The sequence below is a fragment of the Coregonus lavaretus genome (assembly GCF_964263955.1).
Source record: "Coregonus lavaretus genome assembly, chromosome: 24".
Classification (NCBI taxonomy): domain Eukaryota; kingdom Metazoa; phylum Chordata; class Actinopteri; order Salmoniformes; family Salmonidae; genus Coregonus; species Coregonus lavaretus.
Window position 1 is genome coordinate 7808792 of NC_140011.1, and position 17722 is coordinate 7826513.

The 17722-nt window shown below is 42.6% G+C and overlaps 1 protein-coding gene across 1 annotated transcript in view; it reads right to left on the bottom strand.

Annotated features, from left to right (window-relative positions):
- Positions 1–10922: 10922 nt before the first annotated feature.
- The window catches only part of LOC311099387 (electrogenic sodium bicarbonate cotransporter 1-like), a gene marked incomplete at its 5' end in the record, with an annotated part of 47048 nt that continues 40248 nt past the window's right edge, over positions 10923–17722 (bottom strand). Inside the window, 8 exon segments of the mRNA XM_084140088.1 lie at positions 10923–11413; positions 11598–11668; positions 12930–13032; positions 13783–13947; positions 14297–14470; positions 14716–14784; positions 16067–16139; positions 16500–16678. Coding sequence (XP_083996214.1) covers positions 11628–11668; positions 12930–13032; positions 13783–13947; positions 14297–14470; positions 14716–14784; positions 16067–16139; positions 16500–16678 — 804 coding nt within the window. The 3' untranslated portion in view covers positions 10923–11413; positions 11598–11627.

Here is a 17722-nt window from a genome sequence, read left to right on the forward strand (position 1 = left end):
TATCAATTTTCCTAGTCCACTTGTTGTTGTGTGTTCTGTGCTAGATAAATATTCCTCTCGAGGCACATTCATGTTACGAGTGCCATAGGGAGAGAAACATTCTGTCAAGCAGTCAATGCACAACAATTCTTGCAATCGTGGGGAAAACAGCAGTTTTAATGGCCTTTGTTAAAAAGGGGACCACACCCCAAACCTCCACCCTCCGTGACCATTTCAGACCCCTTGACTTTTTCCACATTTTGTTACGTTACAGCCTTATTCTAAAATGGATTTAATTGTTTTTTCCCCTCATCAATCTACACACAATACCCCATAATGACAAAGCAAAAACAGGTTTGTAGAAATTTCTGAAAAAAAAACAGAAATATCACATTTACATAAATATTCAGACCCTTTACTCAGTACTTTGTTGTAGCACCTTTGGCAGCGATTACAGACTCAACTATTCTTGGGTATGACGCTACAAGCTTGGCACAACTGTATTTGGGGAGTTTCTCCCATTCTTCTCTGCAGAACCTCTCAAGCTCTGTCAGGTTGGATGGGGATTCGTCGCTGCACAGCTATTTTCAGGTCTCTCCAGAGATGTTTGATCAGGTTCAAGTCCGGGCTCTGGCTGGGCCACTCAAGGACATTCAGAGACTTGTCCCGAAGCCACTCCTGCGTTGTCTTGGCTGTGTGTTTAAGGTCGTTGTCCTGTTGGAGCAGGTATTCATCAAGGATTTCTCTGTACTTTGCTCCGTTCATCTTTCCTTCGATCCTGACTAGTTTCCCAGTCCCTGCCGCTGAAAACTACTATACTTCACCGTAGGGAGGGTGCCAGGTTTCCTCCAGACGTGACGCTTGGCATTCAGGCCAAAGAGTTCAATCTTGGTTTAATCAGACCAGATAATCTTTTTTCTCATGGTCTGAGAGTCATTTAGGTGCCTTTTGGCAAACTCCAAGCGGGCTGTCACGTGCCTTTTACTGAGGAGTGGCTTCCGTCTGGCCACTCTACCATAAAGGCTTGATTGGTGGAGTGCTGCAGAGATGGTTGTGCTTCCTGTAGGTTCTCCCATCTCCACAGATGAAGTCTGGAGCTCTGTCAGAGTGACCATCGGGTTCTTGGTCACCTCCCTGACCAAGGCTCTTCTCCCCCGATTGCTCAGTTTGGCAGAGCGGCCAGCTCTAGGAAGAGTCTTGGAGGTTCCAAACTTCTTCCATTTAAGAATGATGGAGGCCACTGTGTTCTTGGGGACCTTCAATGCTGCAGAAATGTTTTGGTACCCTTCCCCAGATCTGTGCCTCGACACAATCCTGTCTCTGAGCTCTACAGACAATTCCTTCGACCTCATGGCTTGGGTTTTGCTCTGACATGCACTGTCAACTGAGGGACCTTATATAGACAGTTGTGTGCCTTTCCAAATCATGTCCAATCAATTTAATTTACCACAGGTGGACTCCAATCAAGTTGTAGAAACATCTCAAGGATGATCAATGGAGACAGGATGCACCTGAGCTCAATTTCGAGTCTCATAGCAAAGGGTCTGAATACTTATGTAAACAAGGTATGTTTTAGTTTTAATGCATTTGGAAAGATTTCTAAAAACCCTGTTTTCGCTATGTTATTATGGAGTATTTTGTGTAAGGCTGTAACATAACAAAATGTGGAAAAAGTTAAGGGGTCTGAATACTTTCCGAATGCACTGTATATTGCATTTTGGCTGGGCCAGCCTTGCTCTTGAGTGCTTTTTCAAAAGCCTATGTCAGATACTCCATTGAGTGTAATTAGCTCCAATTAGTGTAATTTGCATTAGGAGATAAGAAATAAAGTTGGCATCATAAGAAAGATATTCTCCTCTTTTCTACTGTAGGTATGTATTTCAAAATTAGTTTGTTACTAGCAACTTTTATAAAAGCGCGGGCCCACTGAACCCTGACGAGGAGAAAAGTCTGGGAGTCTCTGGGGTTGGGGTTTCGGTTCCGACTCGCTAGCACCCCTCCCGATGTTAGCGAGCCCTGCCGTTTCCCGGCTTCTCCGGCATGAGTCGCAGCGGTAACCTGCCTGGCCGCAGTACAGGCAACGTCCCTGGCACAGACATCTCTGCTTACCCATCCTGGACAAGCGCGCCTTGCGTCATCCCTCTCTTGTGCGCCCTCTCACGACACCGATTGTCTACCCGCACCGAGAGGGCAATGAGGCCATCCAGTCGCTCAAGCAGCTCCCTAAAGGAGAGTTCGTCCTTCATCCCCTCCGATAGCCCCTGCGCGTAAAGGACAACCAGGGCGGCCTCCTCCCATCCTGCCTCTCCAGCCTGGGTTTGGAACTCCACGGAGTAGTCCGCCACCGAACGGTCATCCTGCCGACAGGCCGTGAGCCACCTTGCGTAGCTCCCGGGTGAATTGGTAGGAGTCGGAGCACGCCGGAATTTGGCTCTCAAACTCTGTGGTAGCCCAGGAAAGGGCCCAACCTATCAACAGAGTGATAATGTAGGCCACCCTGCCCTGCTCCGTCGGGAAGGAGGAGGGTTGAATACCAGGGAACACTGGGTGAGGAATTCCCTGCAGCCCTCTGGATGTCCGTCGTACCTCTCCGGAGGTAGTAGGCGGGGTTCCTGCGATGTCGCAGGTGAGACTGGAGACGCCGCTACCATGGCTTCCGCTCCGCCGGCTGCCGGGGCTGGTCGGGTGTCCACCCGGCTCTGCACGGCAATCATCAGCTGGCGGAGATTCTCGGTGATCTGCTGCAGGTTGCGGTCGTGCTGGGTCAGCATAGCTCCCTGCGTTGCCAATGCACTGCAATACTGTGCTGCCTCCGCTGGGTCCATATTGGCTCTGTTTTCTGTAAGGGTTGGTGTGTGGTGTGACCCAGGTGCGGTGCAGGATAGACAGTAGGCAGTAAGCAGAGATGGTGAAACAAGGATCTTTACTGGTGGTCCCAAAACCAGGATACATAACGGACGAAAAAATTGGTCTCCAAAAACAGGCTGACAGCAAACATACGAAATACTAACTATGACTGAAAACAACAATGAAACAGGGAGAACACTTCTCAAGTACCTGTACATACGTCTCGCGATCAGACACTGATTAGTACTGTTTGGCATCGAGAACTAGCTGAGAAAACAGAGCAAGGGAACACAGGGAAGTGAGGGCATAAATACACAGGTGAACAGGTAGACACAGGTGACACCAATAAGATAATGATTAGTCCAGACTGTGAATGAGGAGGTGCCTAAGGTTGTCGGAGGATGACACCTAGTGGGTCGCTCCGGAACTGCAACCCCCTCCTGTAACACATTTAGTAATCTACTTCATAAAACAACAGGTTTGGAGAGCCTTTACGCACTAAATATATTGGTGAAACAAAAATACAGTGGTTTGATTAATCCTGAAAGTTGCCATTCAGTTGTTCAATCCATTAAATATTGGAAGGAGAGAAAACTGTAACAATAAGGGTTGACCAATAGTCCTATAAATCTACCCTTATCCTCACTGATCATGGAACTGATATGACAACGGTCCAGTTGTCATAAACCATGTGCCAGGCTCCAGGTTTAAACTGCCAGGCTTGGTCTGCGTTCCATGATGATTCCATAAAGTGGACTACATGTCCCAAAGTATTGAACAACTTGTAATAGGTTAAATATAATCCACTATTGCTAGCGACCCTTTAAGATCAACCACACGGACGTGACAGAGGAAAGAAAGGGAATGATGCCAAATGTAGGCTACAAATTCAAGGGAATGAAGACTAAAGTGACAGTTAATAATGTTTGTGGGTATTACTGACGGTGGCTATCGATAGTGGCTAACATGATACAAATTGTAAAAATACATAGAAATGTCTGGGCTGAAATTAAACATTCTAGAGCACACAAAGGTTACAATTGGCAAGACTGTCACTGCACGGATTTGGCTTGTCATCTCATTTGGCTTGCGTCTCCAAGATTCATCCCTGCATGTTATATGCCATACAATTTCAATTCTGCATAACGACACAGCCTTTCACATACTTCACTGTGGGAAAAGGGCACACATACTGTACCTGTCAAGTTGATATGCTTCAGTTTGTTGCCATATGACTGGTTTCACATTTGTCTCCAGGGATCATAAGGTAAAATAGACATAAAACAATTGTCATTTATATTTAAAATCCCCTTTTCCAAACGGATTACTCATTTACCTAGCTCTTATCAATAGCTCTTATCAATTTGTAAATTACAGTGCATGAAGAATGGTGTTATTTCTATTGGGAAAAAATGTATTAGATGTTTTTCCACTTGGAACCAATAGGTTGCTCGACCTTATTCATTGTGTCCTCACGCGTAAAGGTGGTGGAATTGTTTCTGCATTCATAACCAAGTGGGAAGGTGGTAATTAACAGATGTGAAGTCATAAATACCAGTTGGATGCATTCACATGCTTTGAACTCGTTGAGAAACGCCCATTGGCTAATAGCCAACAAACTGTGTCAACCATAAACTAAAAGTACAGCCATCATGCTTGTCAACAAATTATAGTGTTCAAAAACCATATTAATAGACTGATTTTTATAAATAATGTTTCGTTGTTGCATTTAACTGCCGAAAATGCTGTTATCGAGGTAATTTCCTTAGTACAGTAGGTGACATCAGAGGTCAGCATATGGGAGAAGTCAGAGTACAGGGATGATAAATGAGTTTCCCTCTAGTAATTACCAGTTGGAGGGGTGTTGAAGTGGATTTTTCCAAGTCGTATGTGGTAAATATCACCTTCCCACTTGGTTATGAACACAGCATTAGTCAAGGTCAGAATACAGTGAATACCTCAATTTCTTTGACCGCCACATCTCCATTTTTTGACCGCCACCCCATAAGCGTACCTTGCTGGTACTGGCTGTTCCCCATGCGTAAGTTCAAGGACAGAATAGCCATAGAGAGACATTTGCATAAAAAGGGAATTAAGTTACATTTACACGTACATAACTCGGGTCTGAATTCCCCCCTACACGAATTCAAGAGATCAATCTTTGATTCAAAGAATTAAGACATTGTTTTCTCTCCAAGAGTGCAAGAGATCTATGAAATGCTGGACAAACAGAATACTTGTATTAGTAGAAGTTAGAACACCCACTGCTGTCTTTGGTCAATAAAACATGAGCTTAGCCTAGTGACCATCCTTGTCTATACTGCCACTCAGTGGTCATGCCAGGGACTGGAGGCTCCAAGCCCTCCAGGTGTGTTTACACAGGCAGCCCAATTCTGATCGCATTTACACTAAATTGGTCTTTTGACCAATCACATCAGATCTTTTCAAATCAGATCTTTTTTTGAGCTGATCTGATTGGTCAAAAAAGATCCAAATTGGGCTGCCTGTGTAAACGCAGCCTAGGTGGCTCTCACAGGCCAGAATCCACTTTCCACTTCTCCTCTTATCATATCTGATCCACCTTTGATGTTTTCAGCCAATATGAAATGTTGAAACAAGTCTTTAGGGTGCAGATTAACTCTAGCCTACCTCTGGTCCTGGCCACTATTTATCTCAGCTTTTTCAAGGCAATGAGGCAATGCAAATATGGATCTGACATGTCAAAATGTTCTTTGTGCTCATGTCAATAATGAATTCAGAAAGAACATCTATTATCAAAACATAGTATTGTCTCTATCAATTAAAACCAACATTCAGGTAGACCTATATATCACACCCAATGGGAAAGCGAATGGACGACATAAGTAGTAACCTAGGGAGTAACATCTTTTTTCATCCTACCCATGTTTTGTCATTGCATCTCGTAGCGTGCTATTGGCCCTATCACTTTCAGAACATCATCCTTCACCCTCCGCAAAAGAGACAACTGTAATCTCAAATCAGGCTTGCGGATGCCTGAAATCCGTGGGAACACGTTATGGAATCTGCAACGGGAACCACCATGCTTTGGGCGGCAGGTACAGTGTTGGGCCAGTAACTGAAAGGTTGCTGGTTTGAATACCTGAGCCGACAAGCTGAAAAATATGTTGATGTGCTCTTGAGCAAGGCGCTTAATACTATTTTTCTCCAGGAGCACCGTACTACTATGGCTGACCCTGTAAAACAACACTTTTAACTGCACATGTATGTGACAATAAAACATATCCCTGTAGCTCAGTTGGTAGAGCATGGCGCTTGCAACGCCAGGGTTGTGGGTTCGTTTCCCACGGGCGGCCAGTATGAAAATGTATGCACTCACTAACTGTAAGTCGCTCTGGATAAGAGTGTCTGCTAAATGACTAAAATGTAATGTTATGTGGCTCTCAAGATCAAAGTAACGGGTAACCTCAAGCGATCGTCTTTTCCCCTGGAAACCATGACAGTGTCCGGTACACCATACAAGATAGTTACAGATTTGAGCTCATTAGGCTTTCATTCCGTTCCCGTGATTCTGTTCGCTACGGCAATGGAAACTATGCAGCAGCCTTCACTAGTGGTTATCTTTGCTGTTAGACTCGATGCTGTGACCAGAGGTCATTTTGATAATTATTGAGCGAAAGTCTTTGTGTTGGCCTATTAGGTGAACACAAAACACAGCTTATCCACCTACAACATGTGTGGACAGAGACCTTGTGTGCGTTGTTCTAGGCCTTTCTATCGGACAGGAGATTGAGCTAGTCCTAATGGTCTTTAAGTAGCTCACTTTGATCTCCTCAGCTCAATTTTCTGCAGGGTTATGTTTTTCATCCCAGTTAAATTGTTGACCCCTATAGAGTGCTCTGGCTCATTCAACTACAACATATTATGACGTCTATGGTAGCGGAGTATATCAACCAATTACAGCGTCTGCCGGCAGTCTTTATCTGATAAGGTGGTCAATCTAACATCAGTTATTTTGCAAAGAGACCAGGAAAATGGCAGTTCCGAAGACATTTCTTAAGAAGGTTTTGTAAATCCGGGCCCTGAAAGTTTGGCAAGGTTATATTAGATCAAATATATTTTTTGTACATGGACAGACTAACAAAGAATCATTTTCAAAGTGAATTTATTGCTTTCAATAAGTATTCAATAAGTGCCTTCGGAAAGTATTCAGACCCATTGACTTTTTCCAAATTTTGTTACATTACAGCCTTATTCTAAAATGGATTAAATAAATAAAAATCTTCAGCAATCTACACACATTACCACATAATGACAAAGCGAAAATAGTTTTTTAGAAATGTTAGCATATTTATAAAAAAATAAAATAAAAAAAATTATCTTCCTTACATAAGTATTCAGATGCTTTGCTATGAGACTCAACATTTAGCTCAGGTGCATCCTGTTTCCATTGATCATCCTTGAGATGTTTCTACAACTTGATTGGAGTCCTCCTGTGGTAAATTAAATTGATTGGACATGATTTGGAAAGGCACACACCTGTCTATATAAGGTCCCACAGTTGACAGTGCATGTCAGAGCAAAAACCAAGCCATTAGGTCAAAGGAGTTGTACGTAGAGCTCCGAGACAGGATTGTATCGAGGCACAGATCTGGGGAAGCGTACCAAAACATTTCTGCAGCTTTGAAGGTCCCCAAGAACACAGTGGCCTCCATCATTCTTAAATGGAAGAAGTTTGGAACCTCCAAGACTCTTCCTAGAGCTGGCCGCTCTGCCAAACTGAGCAATCGGGGGAGAAGGGCCTTGGTCAGGGAGGTGACCAAGAACCCGATGGTCACTCTGACAGAGCTCTAGAGTTCCTCTGTGGAGATGGGAGAACCTTCCAGAAGGACAACCATCTCTGCAGGACTCCACCAATCAAGCCTTTATGGAAGAGTGGCCAGATGGAAGCCACTCCTCAGTAAAAGGCACATGACAGCTCGCTTGGAGTTTGCCAAAAGGCACCTAAAAACTCTCATGAGAAACAAGATTCTCTGGTCTGAGGAAACCAAGATTGAACTATTTGGCCTGAATGCCAAGCATCATGTCTGGAGGAAACCTCGTACAATCCCTACAGTGAAGCATGGTGGTGGCAGCATCAGACTGTGGGGATTTCTTTTCAGCGGCAGGGACTGGGAGACTAGTCAGGATCGAGGCAAAGATGAACGGAGCAAAGTACAGAGCAATCCTTGATGAATACCTGCTCCAGAGCGCTCAGGACCTCAGACTGGGGGCGAAGGTTCACCTACCAACAGGACAACAACCCTAAGCACACAGTCAAGACAATGCAGGAGTGGCTTCGGGACAAGTCTCTGAATGTCCTTGAGTGACCTAGCCAGAGCCCGGACTTCAACCCGATCGAACATCTCTGGAGAGACCAGTTGTGCAGCAACGCTCCCCATCCAACCTGACAGAGCTTGAGAGGATCTTCAGAGAAGAATGGGAGAAACTCCCCAAATACAGGTGTGCCAAGCTTGTAGCGTCATACACAAGAAGACTCGAGGCCGTAGTCGCTGCCAAAGGTGCTTCAACAAAGTACTGAGTAAAGGGTCTGAATACTTATGTAAATGTGGTGTTTTTGTTTTGTCATTATGGGGTATTGTAGATTGATAAGGGAGGGGGGGGGGGGGGGGGGACAATTTAATCAAAATGTGGAAAAAGTCAAGGGGTCTGAATACTTTCCGAAGGCACTGAACGTCATTTGAAAAATGTATATGCCAAATCCATCATTTTATAAGTAACATACTCATTCATGTTAGTCTATACAGATGAAGGAAATACCGTAAGTCTTACAAGTAGGTTTAATTGATCATAATTATAGTTTTATTGCTTGAATCATTTGTTCTTCCACGTTTTACATTAAACTGTTTGACACCTGTATCTAAGTGCTTATTGAATATGAACCATGTTTGTCGCTTGAAATATTGAATCAAATGTGCCAACAATATTAAAAACATATGTTTTTAATTAAATTAGCCCACTGAATCAACACATTTTACAGTAAAACATGGACTAATCCTAAAATTAGAAACCCAGAAAATGAATATACAGACGATTAACATTTTTCCCAAGACTGATCAAGATGGATGCTGGCATATTTGGGATAGAAAACATGACATCAATAGTGACCCTGATTAAGAGTGTACCATCATTCCGACATCCACTACAGTCCTCTCATACTTCAGATACACCTACAATACAATCTTGTTTGATTATACCACTCAAGATTACAACAAATATAATCTGGGTATTTTATCACTGCAGTATCTTTTAACATTTATGAACCCAGTAATCACTAAGACCACAAAATCAAGTCGAGTAAATTTTGCCCAAGTCAATAATTTAAGCTTCAATTTGTACACTGTATCTATCAAGAATACATTCTATAAAGGGCTGCAATGTATCCATTTATCAGTAAAATGGCAGCTCTGAAATTTTGAATAATCTCATCCCCAGGCTCAATTGCTACTGAGCGTGTCGCCTGGTGGATGATACTTTGTGAAAAGCTGCAAACTAAACGCAGCATTAGTTTTTGCAGAAATGCAACTGCAAGACACAAGTAACTTCAACATTGCATTCTCTCACAGTGATTATTCAATGATTGATAAGTTCATAATCAGTTTAAAATCATTAAATATCATAAAAAAACAACACTAAATCATCACTTCGTTAAAAAAAGGTCATAATAAAAATGTCACTCCACAGACAACTGTAAAAACGCTGTCATCTCATTAACAGCTTAATAGTAAATACACTTCATTATTATTTGACTTATTCTCTCAGCGATATAATATACGTCACTGTTATTGCATTTTCATTTCAATATGATACAAATAAAAAATCTCTTTAATGAATTAGTTACAGAGCAAAAGGAACTCGGAAAGTGATCAGATAGAGAGATCCTATGCTGTGCCCTTTCATAAAAATCATTCAGTATGATGACAGATCATTGCATAATAATAATGCGTTCATCATACCTTACTTATAATACCTGGCACCTACATTAATTAAGTCAAAGAGGTAGAGCTACAAATACAAGTATATACATGTATTTCAATCCCTACTACAGATAATCGTAGTTGGAGTCCTCCTGTCTCTTATAAAGCTGATAGAAACAACAGATATTATTAGGAAAACAGTTCAAATCAGAAAAGTTGATCAGTTTCACACAATGGGAAGGAAAATAGCCAAACCAACATTTTGAATCAAGAGCAAAATGTTGTTGTTTTTTTGCATAGATGGAGATGAAATAAATATGATAAATCAGGTGTGAAGGGGTAAGAGAAAAGACAGAAAAATATTAATATACATGAACAAGAACAAGAACACTATAATAGGCCTATGCTGGAGAGTAGAACATGAACAAATAATGGGATTTTAAAGTTTGATCTGTTCTGGCTGGCATAAAATAGTACAGTCCAGTTTAACATCACAGCTCCATAAGATTTATATAAGAAAGTATGTTGTACTTAATGAGCTAACAGGCAGTTATTATGAATACATAAAGCATTGTATTAGTTTGTGAATGCTTTATAAATCATGAATACCTTACCCATGAATTAGCCATAAATGGCTAACAAAGAACTTCACAAAGTATTCCTTGGTACAGAGCATTAGGGCAATTCCATGCCAGAGTAGGCAAAAATATTTTCAGGCTACGTTGCCGTGGAATCTGCCTTTTTTAACATTTTTTTATACAGCAAATGAAGAATTGTCAAATGCAACCCCTCCCCGTCTCACAAACATTCACATCTCCCGTTTCACAAGGGTCCCTCCTATACTTCTCACTCTCAAAACAAAGAATTCTGTCGGTTTTCTTCAATTAAAAACATGTACTTCAGCAGGACATTAAAAGGAGTACTATAAAACAGTGCTACAGTATAAAATAGGCTGCTGTAGGAGTCTGTGGTTACATCCACAATGGCATCCTATTCCTTACCAGACCTGGGTTCAAATACACAGCCCCAAACAAGTATTTCATTTAATTTACATTTCAGTCATTTAGCAGACGCTCTTAAGTACTTTTACTTGAGTATTCAAATGGTTATTTGCAAAAAACTAATAGTTGACCAAATTGTATTTGAAAGTATTTTCAAATACTTATTTCAAATAATATTTTCATATTGCTGGGTTAAATACATGGGAGTGTATTTATTTAAGTCTGTGAATTTTAGTATTTTCAAATACTTACCAAGTGTATTTCCAAATACATTCCAATATTCAACTGCTTGTTTTTTCAAATAAAGGTTATCTGAATACATGTTTTGAAATGTATTGAAAAGTAATTTAAATACCGGAAATAGTATTTGTACCCAGGTCTGTTCCCTATATAGTGCACTGCTTTTTGACCAGGGCCCTATGGGATTTCAGACGCACCCCGTGTTGTATTGAGTAGTGGTGTGCAGGTAATGCTGCTGGTTCTGCTGTGTTGTTTGAACAGTAGGACGGGTTGGGGTTAGACTAGAGGGACGTTTCAGAACCCGGAGCCTGTTTTTTCCAGAAGAAGCTTTTGTCCTCTTGCTCCAGGTCTATCCTAATCTGAGGCACTGCTTTTCTTAACGGATTCAGACTGAAAGAGAGAGAAAGAGAGGGGAGGGGGAGACAGAGAGAAGTAAGAGAGAGTGAACAACCAGGGACAGCAAAGGAACAACATTAATATGACAAGCTGTACTCTATAATAGATTGTCACAGCATGTGATATTGGTGTGAGTGTCTGTGGGTATAAAGTAAGGCATGCAAGCAGGCACAGTTACCTTGCAACAGTAGTGGGCATAAAGTAGTCCTCAGCATGGTGAGTGTGGGTCAAGGAAAGACGCCGGGGGTCCTACGGGAGAAGACCAAATGCACACAACATTGACATAATGTTTTAGTCACTTCAATATTCCCTCAAAATATTCTCCCAATTCAGGACAGGTATAGCAAAAGAGGAGAGTTAGAGCAAGCTTTGCAAAGCCATGATGTTTCACAGTAGAAGCAGCTGTTAAAGGCCGAGTGCAGTCAAAAACATGATTTTCCTGTGTACGTATATTTCCACACTATGAGATTGAAATAATACTGTGAAATTGTGAAAATTATGATAATGCTCTTTCAGTGTAAGAGCAGTTTGAAAAGATGGCCGGAAATATCAGCGATGTGGTAAATTAGTTAGTAGACCAATAAGAAAGAGAGTTCCAAACCTCTCTGCCAATAACAGCTAATTTTCAGTTTTCCCCTACCCACTGAAGTCCTATCAGAATTCTAGCAAAATTCTTGGTTTGAAAACAATCACATTAAGGTGCCTAATTATTACCCAAAAGAAAATTGGATTTTTAGATAAAAACGGCTGCATTGGACCTTTTAATTAAGCGTTCGAAAGCAGCTTAAAATAAAAGAACAGTAAGAAAGGATTAGAAAAGTAAGGTCATCTGCATTAGTTTCTCAAAATAAAGCTGGAGGTCTGCAAAGTCAGAGAAAAGCATGAGATCTGATGAAGACCCAAAAATGAGGTTAGTGCTTCGTGGAGAGAGAGAGAGGGAGGGAGGGAGGGAGAGATTGATTCTCAATTGGGCAAAAGTCCGTCCTCTCCTCGACACCTCCGTCTTCCTGGAGGAGAGTGGAGGCTGTCAATTCATTAGTAGGAGGAGTACGCTCCATTACTCGATTACCTACTTCGGCAGAGGATGCACAAGAGTATCCTCCCAGCGGCAAGTGCGGAAGTGTTTTAAAATCCGCCACACCGCCTTTGAATTAGCTGTTGTTTTCTCAAAGTAGAAAAGTGTGCACACATTTAAAAACGATACGCTACTTATCATTTTTCTATAAGAATGTCTTGCACAACTAGCTAAATTAGTTTTTAGCACTTTACACATTTATTGTGGGATTTGTTTTGTTTCCATGTTTCCTCTCCTTGCCTCCACTCCCTCGATGGAAGACAGGACGCAAGGAGTCGAGCAAAACCAAATGAGATTCTCCCAGAGGCAAAGAGCGGGAAGGGGGCAAGAAGATAAGAGAGAAACAATTCCAAGAAGGCATTTGCAGCACTCAGTAAGTAAGTAAGCACAGTGCAGTTGTGGGTAGGAGACCCCATGCAATCCTGTTGTACTCACTGTCTGAGGCCTTATCCTTATCCCCCAACATGGGCTCCGTCTCCATTATATCCATGGAGATTTTAATACTGGGGATATTGTCATTGTAGGGGTACTCAGAGGGCTGGAGGGAGAGACAATAACAATGGCTATATTTTCTGCTACTTACTTAAACTCATTCAACATATTGGCAACTAATTACTTGGGTCGTATTCATTAGGGCACACAGTAGCAAAAAAATATTTTGCAATGGAAAACATAAACGTGCGTTTCTCATTGGACAAGTTCAGGTAGTCCTTACCTGTTTCATTGCGTTTTACTTCTGTTTGGTACCTAATGAATACGACCCATGTATTAACTGTAATGTTGTGGAGTGGTGCTCGTCTTAAAGTATCCCAAAGAAACAAACAAGTAATTCATAATGTCATTCGTGCTGTGTAATTAACCATTTTACAATGTAGTTTCTACACAAACACCTGGTCATTTCTGTACCGTACCTCAGTGGAAAAGACAGTGCTCAGACAGACAGACAGACAGACAGAGTGTTCATTTCAGTACCGTAACATAAAGTGCTAGACAGTTCTCACTTGGGGAACAGTGTTCACTGAAGGGATAGTTTCGGAGAGCGAGATCGTTTTGGACAGAGGGTGAACACAGGTGAAAAAAATGGAGGATTTGAGGAGTGGTGGACTTTTAGGAGGGACGACAGGTCATGAGTTAAGTGGCTAGTGTTCTACAAAAATTAACATGCTAGTACTACATTAGTACTACTACTACTACTACTATTATTATTACTATAAGGTAGAACCCTTGGGAAAAACACATGAAATTAAGCAGTCTGATCCGCTTCCAATAAAGCCTCAAAAGTACGTACAAAATCGATTTCACTGTCGATGCTTCCTTTCTTCTGTTTCTTCTTCCTCTTCTCATCCTCCTTCTTCTTCTTGTCTTTCTCCGGGATGACGTCATCCAGGTAGCTGAGGTCGTGCTGGGAGAAGATGTAGTCCATGGCCTTTCTGACCGCCACCAGGGCCAAGATCTGGAGAGACGGACACAAACACACATCAATGGAGATAGATAATGGTTCTACTATATACTGTGTTGGTGGGTATGTGGCTGGATTCATTGTACAGTATGTGTGTTTGTGTCAGCTAGTAACGGTTTCCACACTGTGAGTGGATGTGTCACAACCGTATGTTACCCATCTGTATGTTTAGGAATGGTTTATTATTGGTTAATTGGTACATTTAATCTTGTAGGTGTACTTACTTGCATGGTTGTGTGTGTGTGTCTGACTGTTGCACACATACCTGTGAGTGTGTGTGTCTGTGCGTGCATTTGTATGTGTGTGTTTGTGTGCACGTGTGTGTTGCATGCGTATGGCTCACCATGACGGGGAAGATGATGGCAGCGACAGTGGACTTGAGGACCCAGAGGAGGGCGAGACAGAGGGCCTGTATGAAGGTAAACAGGTGGATACGACGCTGGGGAACGTGGCGCAGGTAGATCAGGTCAGGCTGGTGCTTGGCTGGCATCAGGAGAAGCTGCAGGCGATCCATGAACTGATGGACAGACAGTCGTACAGAAGTAGGGCCAGAATACATGGGTTGGGGATGTGACTGGCATCACACACACTATTATTGATGGACTAATATAACTAACAGGCACAGAGTTTCAGACGCCATTTTGACTCTGTGTTCTCTGACTGACAGTTGTACCGCGGTAAGGCCCAGATACATGGAAGCGGCAGTTAATAGCACTAACAGGCCAAGAATTAAATACTTAATTTTGGGTCAGAGCCACTCACCTGGACACCATTGAGAGATGCCACGCCCATGTAGAGGAACACGCCATAGAGCACAGGCATGGGGATGAACTGGGGAGACAGAACAGGAGTGGCTGAATGACACAAAGGAAGTAATAGAGGCTGTTTTCCACAGAAACACAACCAACAAACATATTCCTTCCATTTAAATTGTTTTAGGACTGATATGAAGACATGTCTTTTATCAAAAAAGAGGGTTAGGATTAACCCTGTTTTCAATAACAACAGTGATAACTTTTGATGACATGTTGTTTTGTTAGCTCTCAAATAAATCAGTAACTTGTTTTTGCAGGTTTATCGTCCGTTAGTCTGCACCTCGTTAACCTTTTTGGTGTCTTCAGCTCCTACTTAATTAGATGTTGTAGAACAAAACAAAACGCTCATTTACTCTGAGTAGAAGGTGATCAATGTGTTTACAGTCAGAACCAGCCTAAAATAGTAGTCAGTTGACATTGCCTAAGCACCTTATCTGGCATTCCTAGAATGTGCTGTTACTAGAGCTGACCTCTCGAGTCGATCAGGTATCAAATAAAATTAAATGCTGTAACCCTAATCCCCAGAGTCTACTACCCCACCCTTACACTGTAACGCACACACAAATACCTGCACACACACACACACACACACACACAAGTGTAAGCTCACACAAGACCCCCCCCACATACACACACTACATGGCTCGGGGAGCTAAGGGATGTGAAGAGACTACAGTAGACTACACTGGAAAAAACACCATCTCAGAGATAGAGATGTCACTACTCCAAACGGTCCACAAGGGGGAGGACCATTCCCACTCACAGCACTGGAAAGTCATTTATGACAGTCAGATTAACGAGAGAACAGGAAAGCGGAGAAGTCATAGTCACTGAGCTGCAACCTGACCCTAAGCCCCGATGATGAACACGCTTATTTCACATCACATCAACTAGGCTCCTCACTAATTGGATAACCACAATAATTCCCATTATTTACAATTGGAATGAGTGATGGGATTTCCCACTGAAAGGGGAGAACAGTAATCCAGTAAATTGAGAACAGAAAAGTTAGATTTAAAGGAATGAACAGGTAGATTTGTGGTCCTGTGAGGCTCAGGTAGTGGCAAGAGCAATGCCAGGATTGTGGGTTTGATTCCAGCTAAGGCCACTCATATGAAAATGTATGCAAGCACCACTGTAAGTCGCCTTGGATAAAAGCGTTTGCTAAATGGCATATATTATTATAGATTTAAAGGGAATTAATAGGATGGATTTAGGGAATGGGTAGGTACATTGAAAGGTAAAGAGCCGGTAGATTTAAAGGGAATTGGGGAATGAACAGGTGTATGAAGCGCTACCTTAAGGATAGGAGCCATGAAGACAGACAGTCCAGTCAGAACGAAGACTATGACACCGGTCACTCTCTGCTCCCTGCGGTAAGAAGGCATAGTTCATCACACATCACATCATACAAACACACACTGCACAGACACCACATCAACCACATCAACCACAGTCAATTTTCTAACTTTTTTGTCCACTGTTCTGATGTGACAATCAAAAAACTTCATCATGTTCATGTACTGCTACAAGATTGTAAAATGTATTCTATTCAATCTTAAACAAAATGTGACTGTGTGGGAATGGCAAAGTGAAACTCAAGGCCATTGTACTGCAGGCTACATGTAAAGGAGCCAGGAGTCTTTCTGCTCTGATAGCTCTCTTCGCTTCACTGACTCTTCTTCCATTCCTCCCTTCTCACCTCCCTCCCTCCCCTCCCTGCTCACCCACCTGACACCCAGGAACTTGGGCTGCTCCCCAGGGGCCGAGCACTGGGTCTCCATCTTCAGAGAGTCGATGTGGGCGATGGAGATGACAGTGGCAGCCACGTACCAGGGCAGGCCCATGAAGGAACACACGATGAGTAGTATTGCTACCCAGAACAGGTCCAAGTGGTAGCCTGCCCCTTTCTGTGTGGAGGTGGAAAGAGAGAAGAGAAGGAAATTGAGAGGTGTGTGTCAGTAACCACTAACCACAAGGAATCAAACGAGTTACCATTGACGTAACATCCAATACAAAGTGTTGTCGCCCCTCTGTTCTTTTACAGCTCATTAACTTTATCTTAAGATACACTACATCACCAAAAGCATGTGGACATCCCTTCAAATTAGTGGATTCGCCTATTTCAGTCACACCCGTTGCTGACAGATCGAGCACACAACCATGCAATCTCCATAGACTAACATTGGCAGTAGAATGGCCTGTACTAAAGAGCTCAGTGACTTTCAATGTGGCATCATCATAGGATGCCACCTTTCCAACAAGTCAATTCATCAAATTTCTGCCCTGCTAGAGCTGCCCCGGTCAACTGTAAGTTATGTTATTGTGAAGTGGAAACATCTAGGAGCAACAAGTGCTGAAGCGCCTAGCGCGTACAAATCGTCTGTCCTTGGTTGCAACACTCACTACTGAGTTCCAAACTGCCTCTGGAAGCAACGTCAGCACAATAACGGTTCGTCGGGAGCTTCATAAAATGGGTTTCCATGGCCGAGCAGCTGCACACAAGCCTAAGATCACCATGCGCAATGCCAAGCGTCAGCTGGAGTGGTGTAAAGCTCGCCGCGATTGGACTCTGGAGCAGTGGAAACGCGTTCTCTTGAGTGATGAATCACGCTTCACCATCTGGCAGTCCGACGATTGAATCTGGGTTTGGCGGATGCCAGGAGAACACTGCCTGCCCAAATGCATAGTGCCAACTGTAAAGTTTGGTGGAGGAGGAATAATGGTCTGGGGCTGTTTTTCATGGTTCGGGTTAGGCCTCTTAGCTCCAGTGAAGGGAAATCTTAACGCTACAGCATACAATAACATTCTAGACGATTCTGTGCTTCCAACTTTGTGGCAACAGTTTGGGGAAGGCCCTTTCCTGTTTCAGCATGACAATGACCCGGTGCACAAAGCGAGGTCCATACAGAAATGGTTTGTCGAGAATGGTGTGGAAGAACTTGACTGGCCTG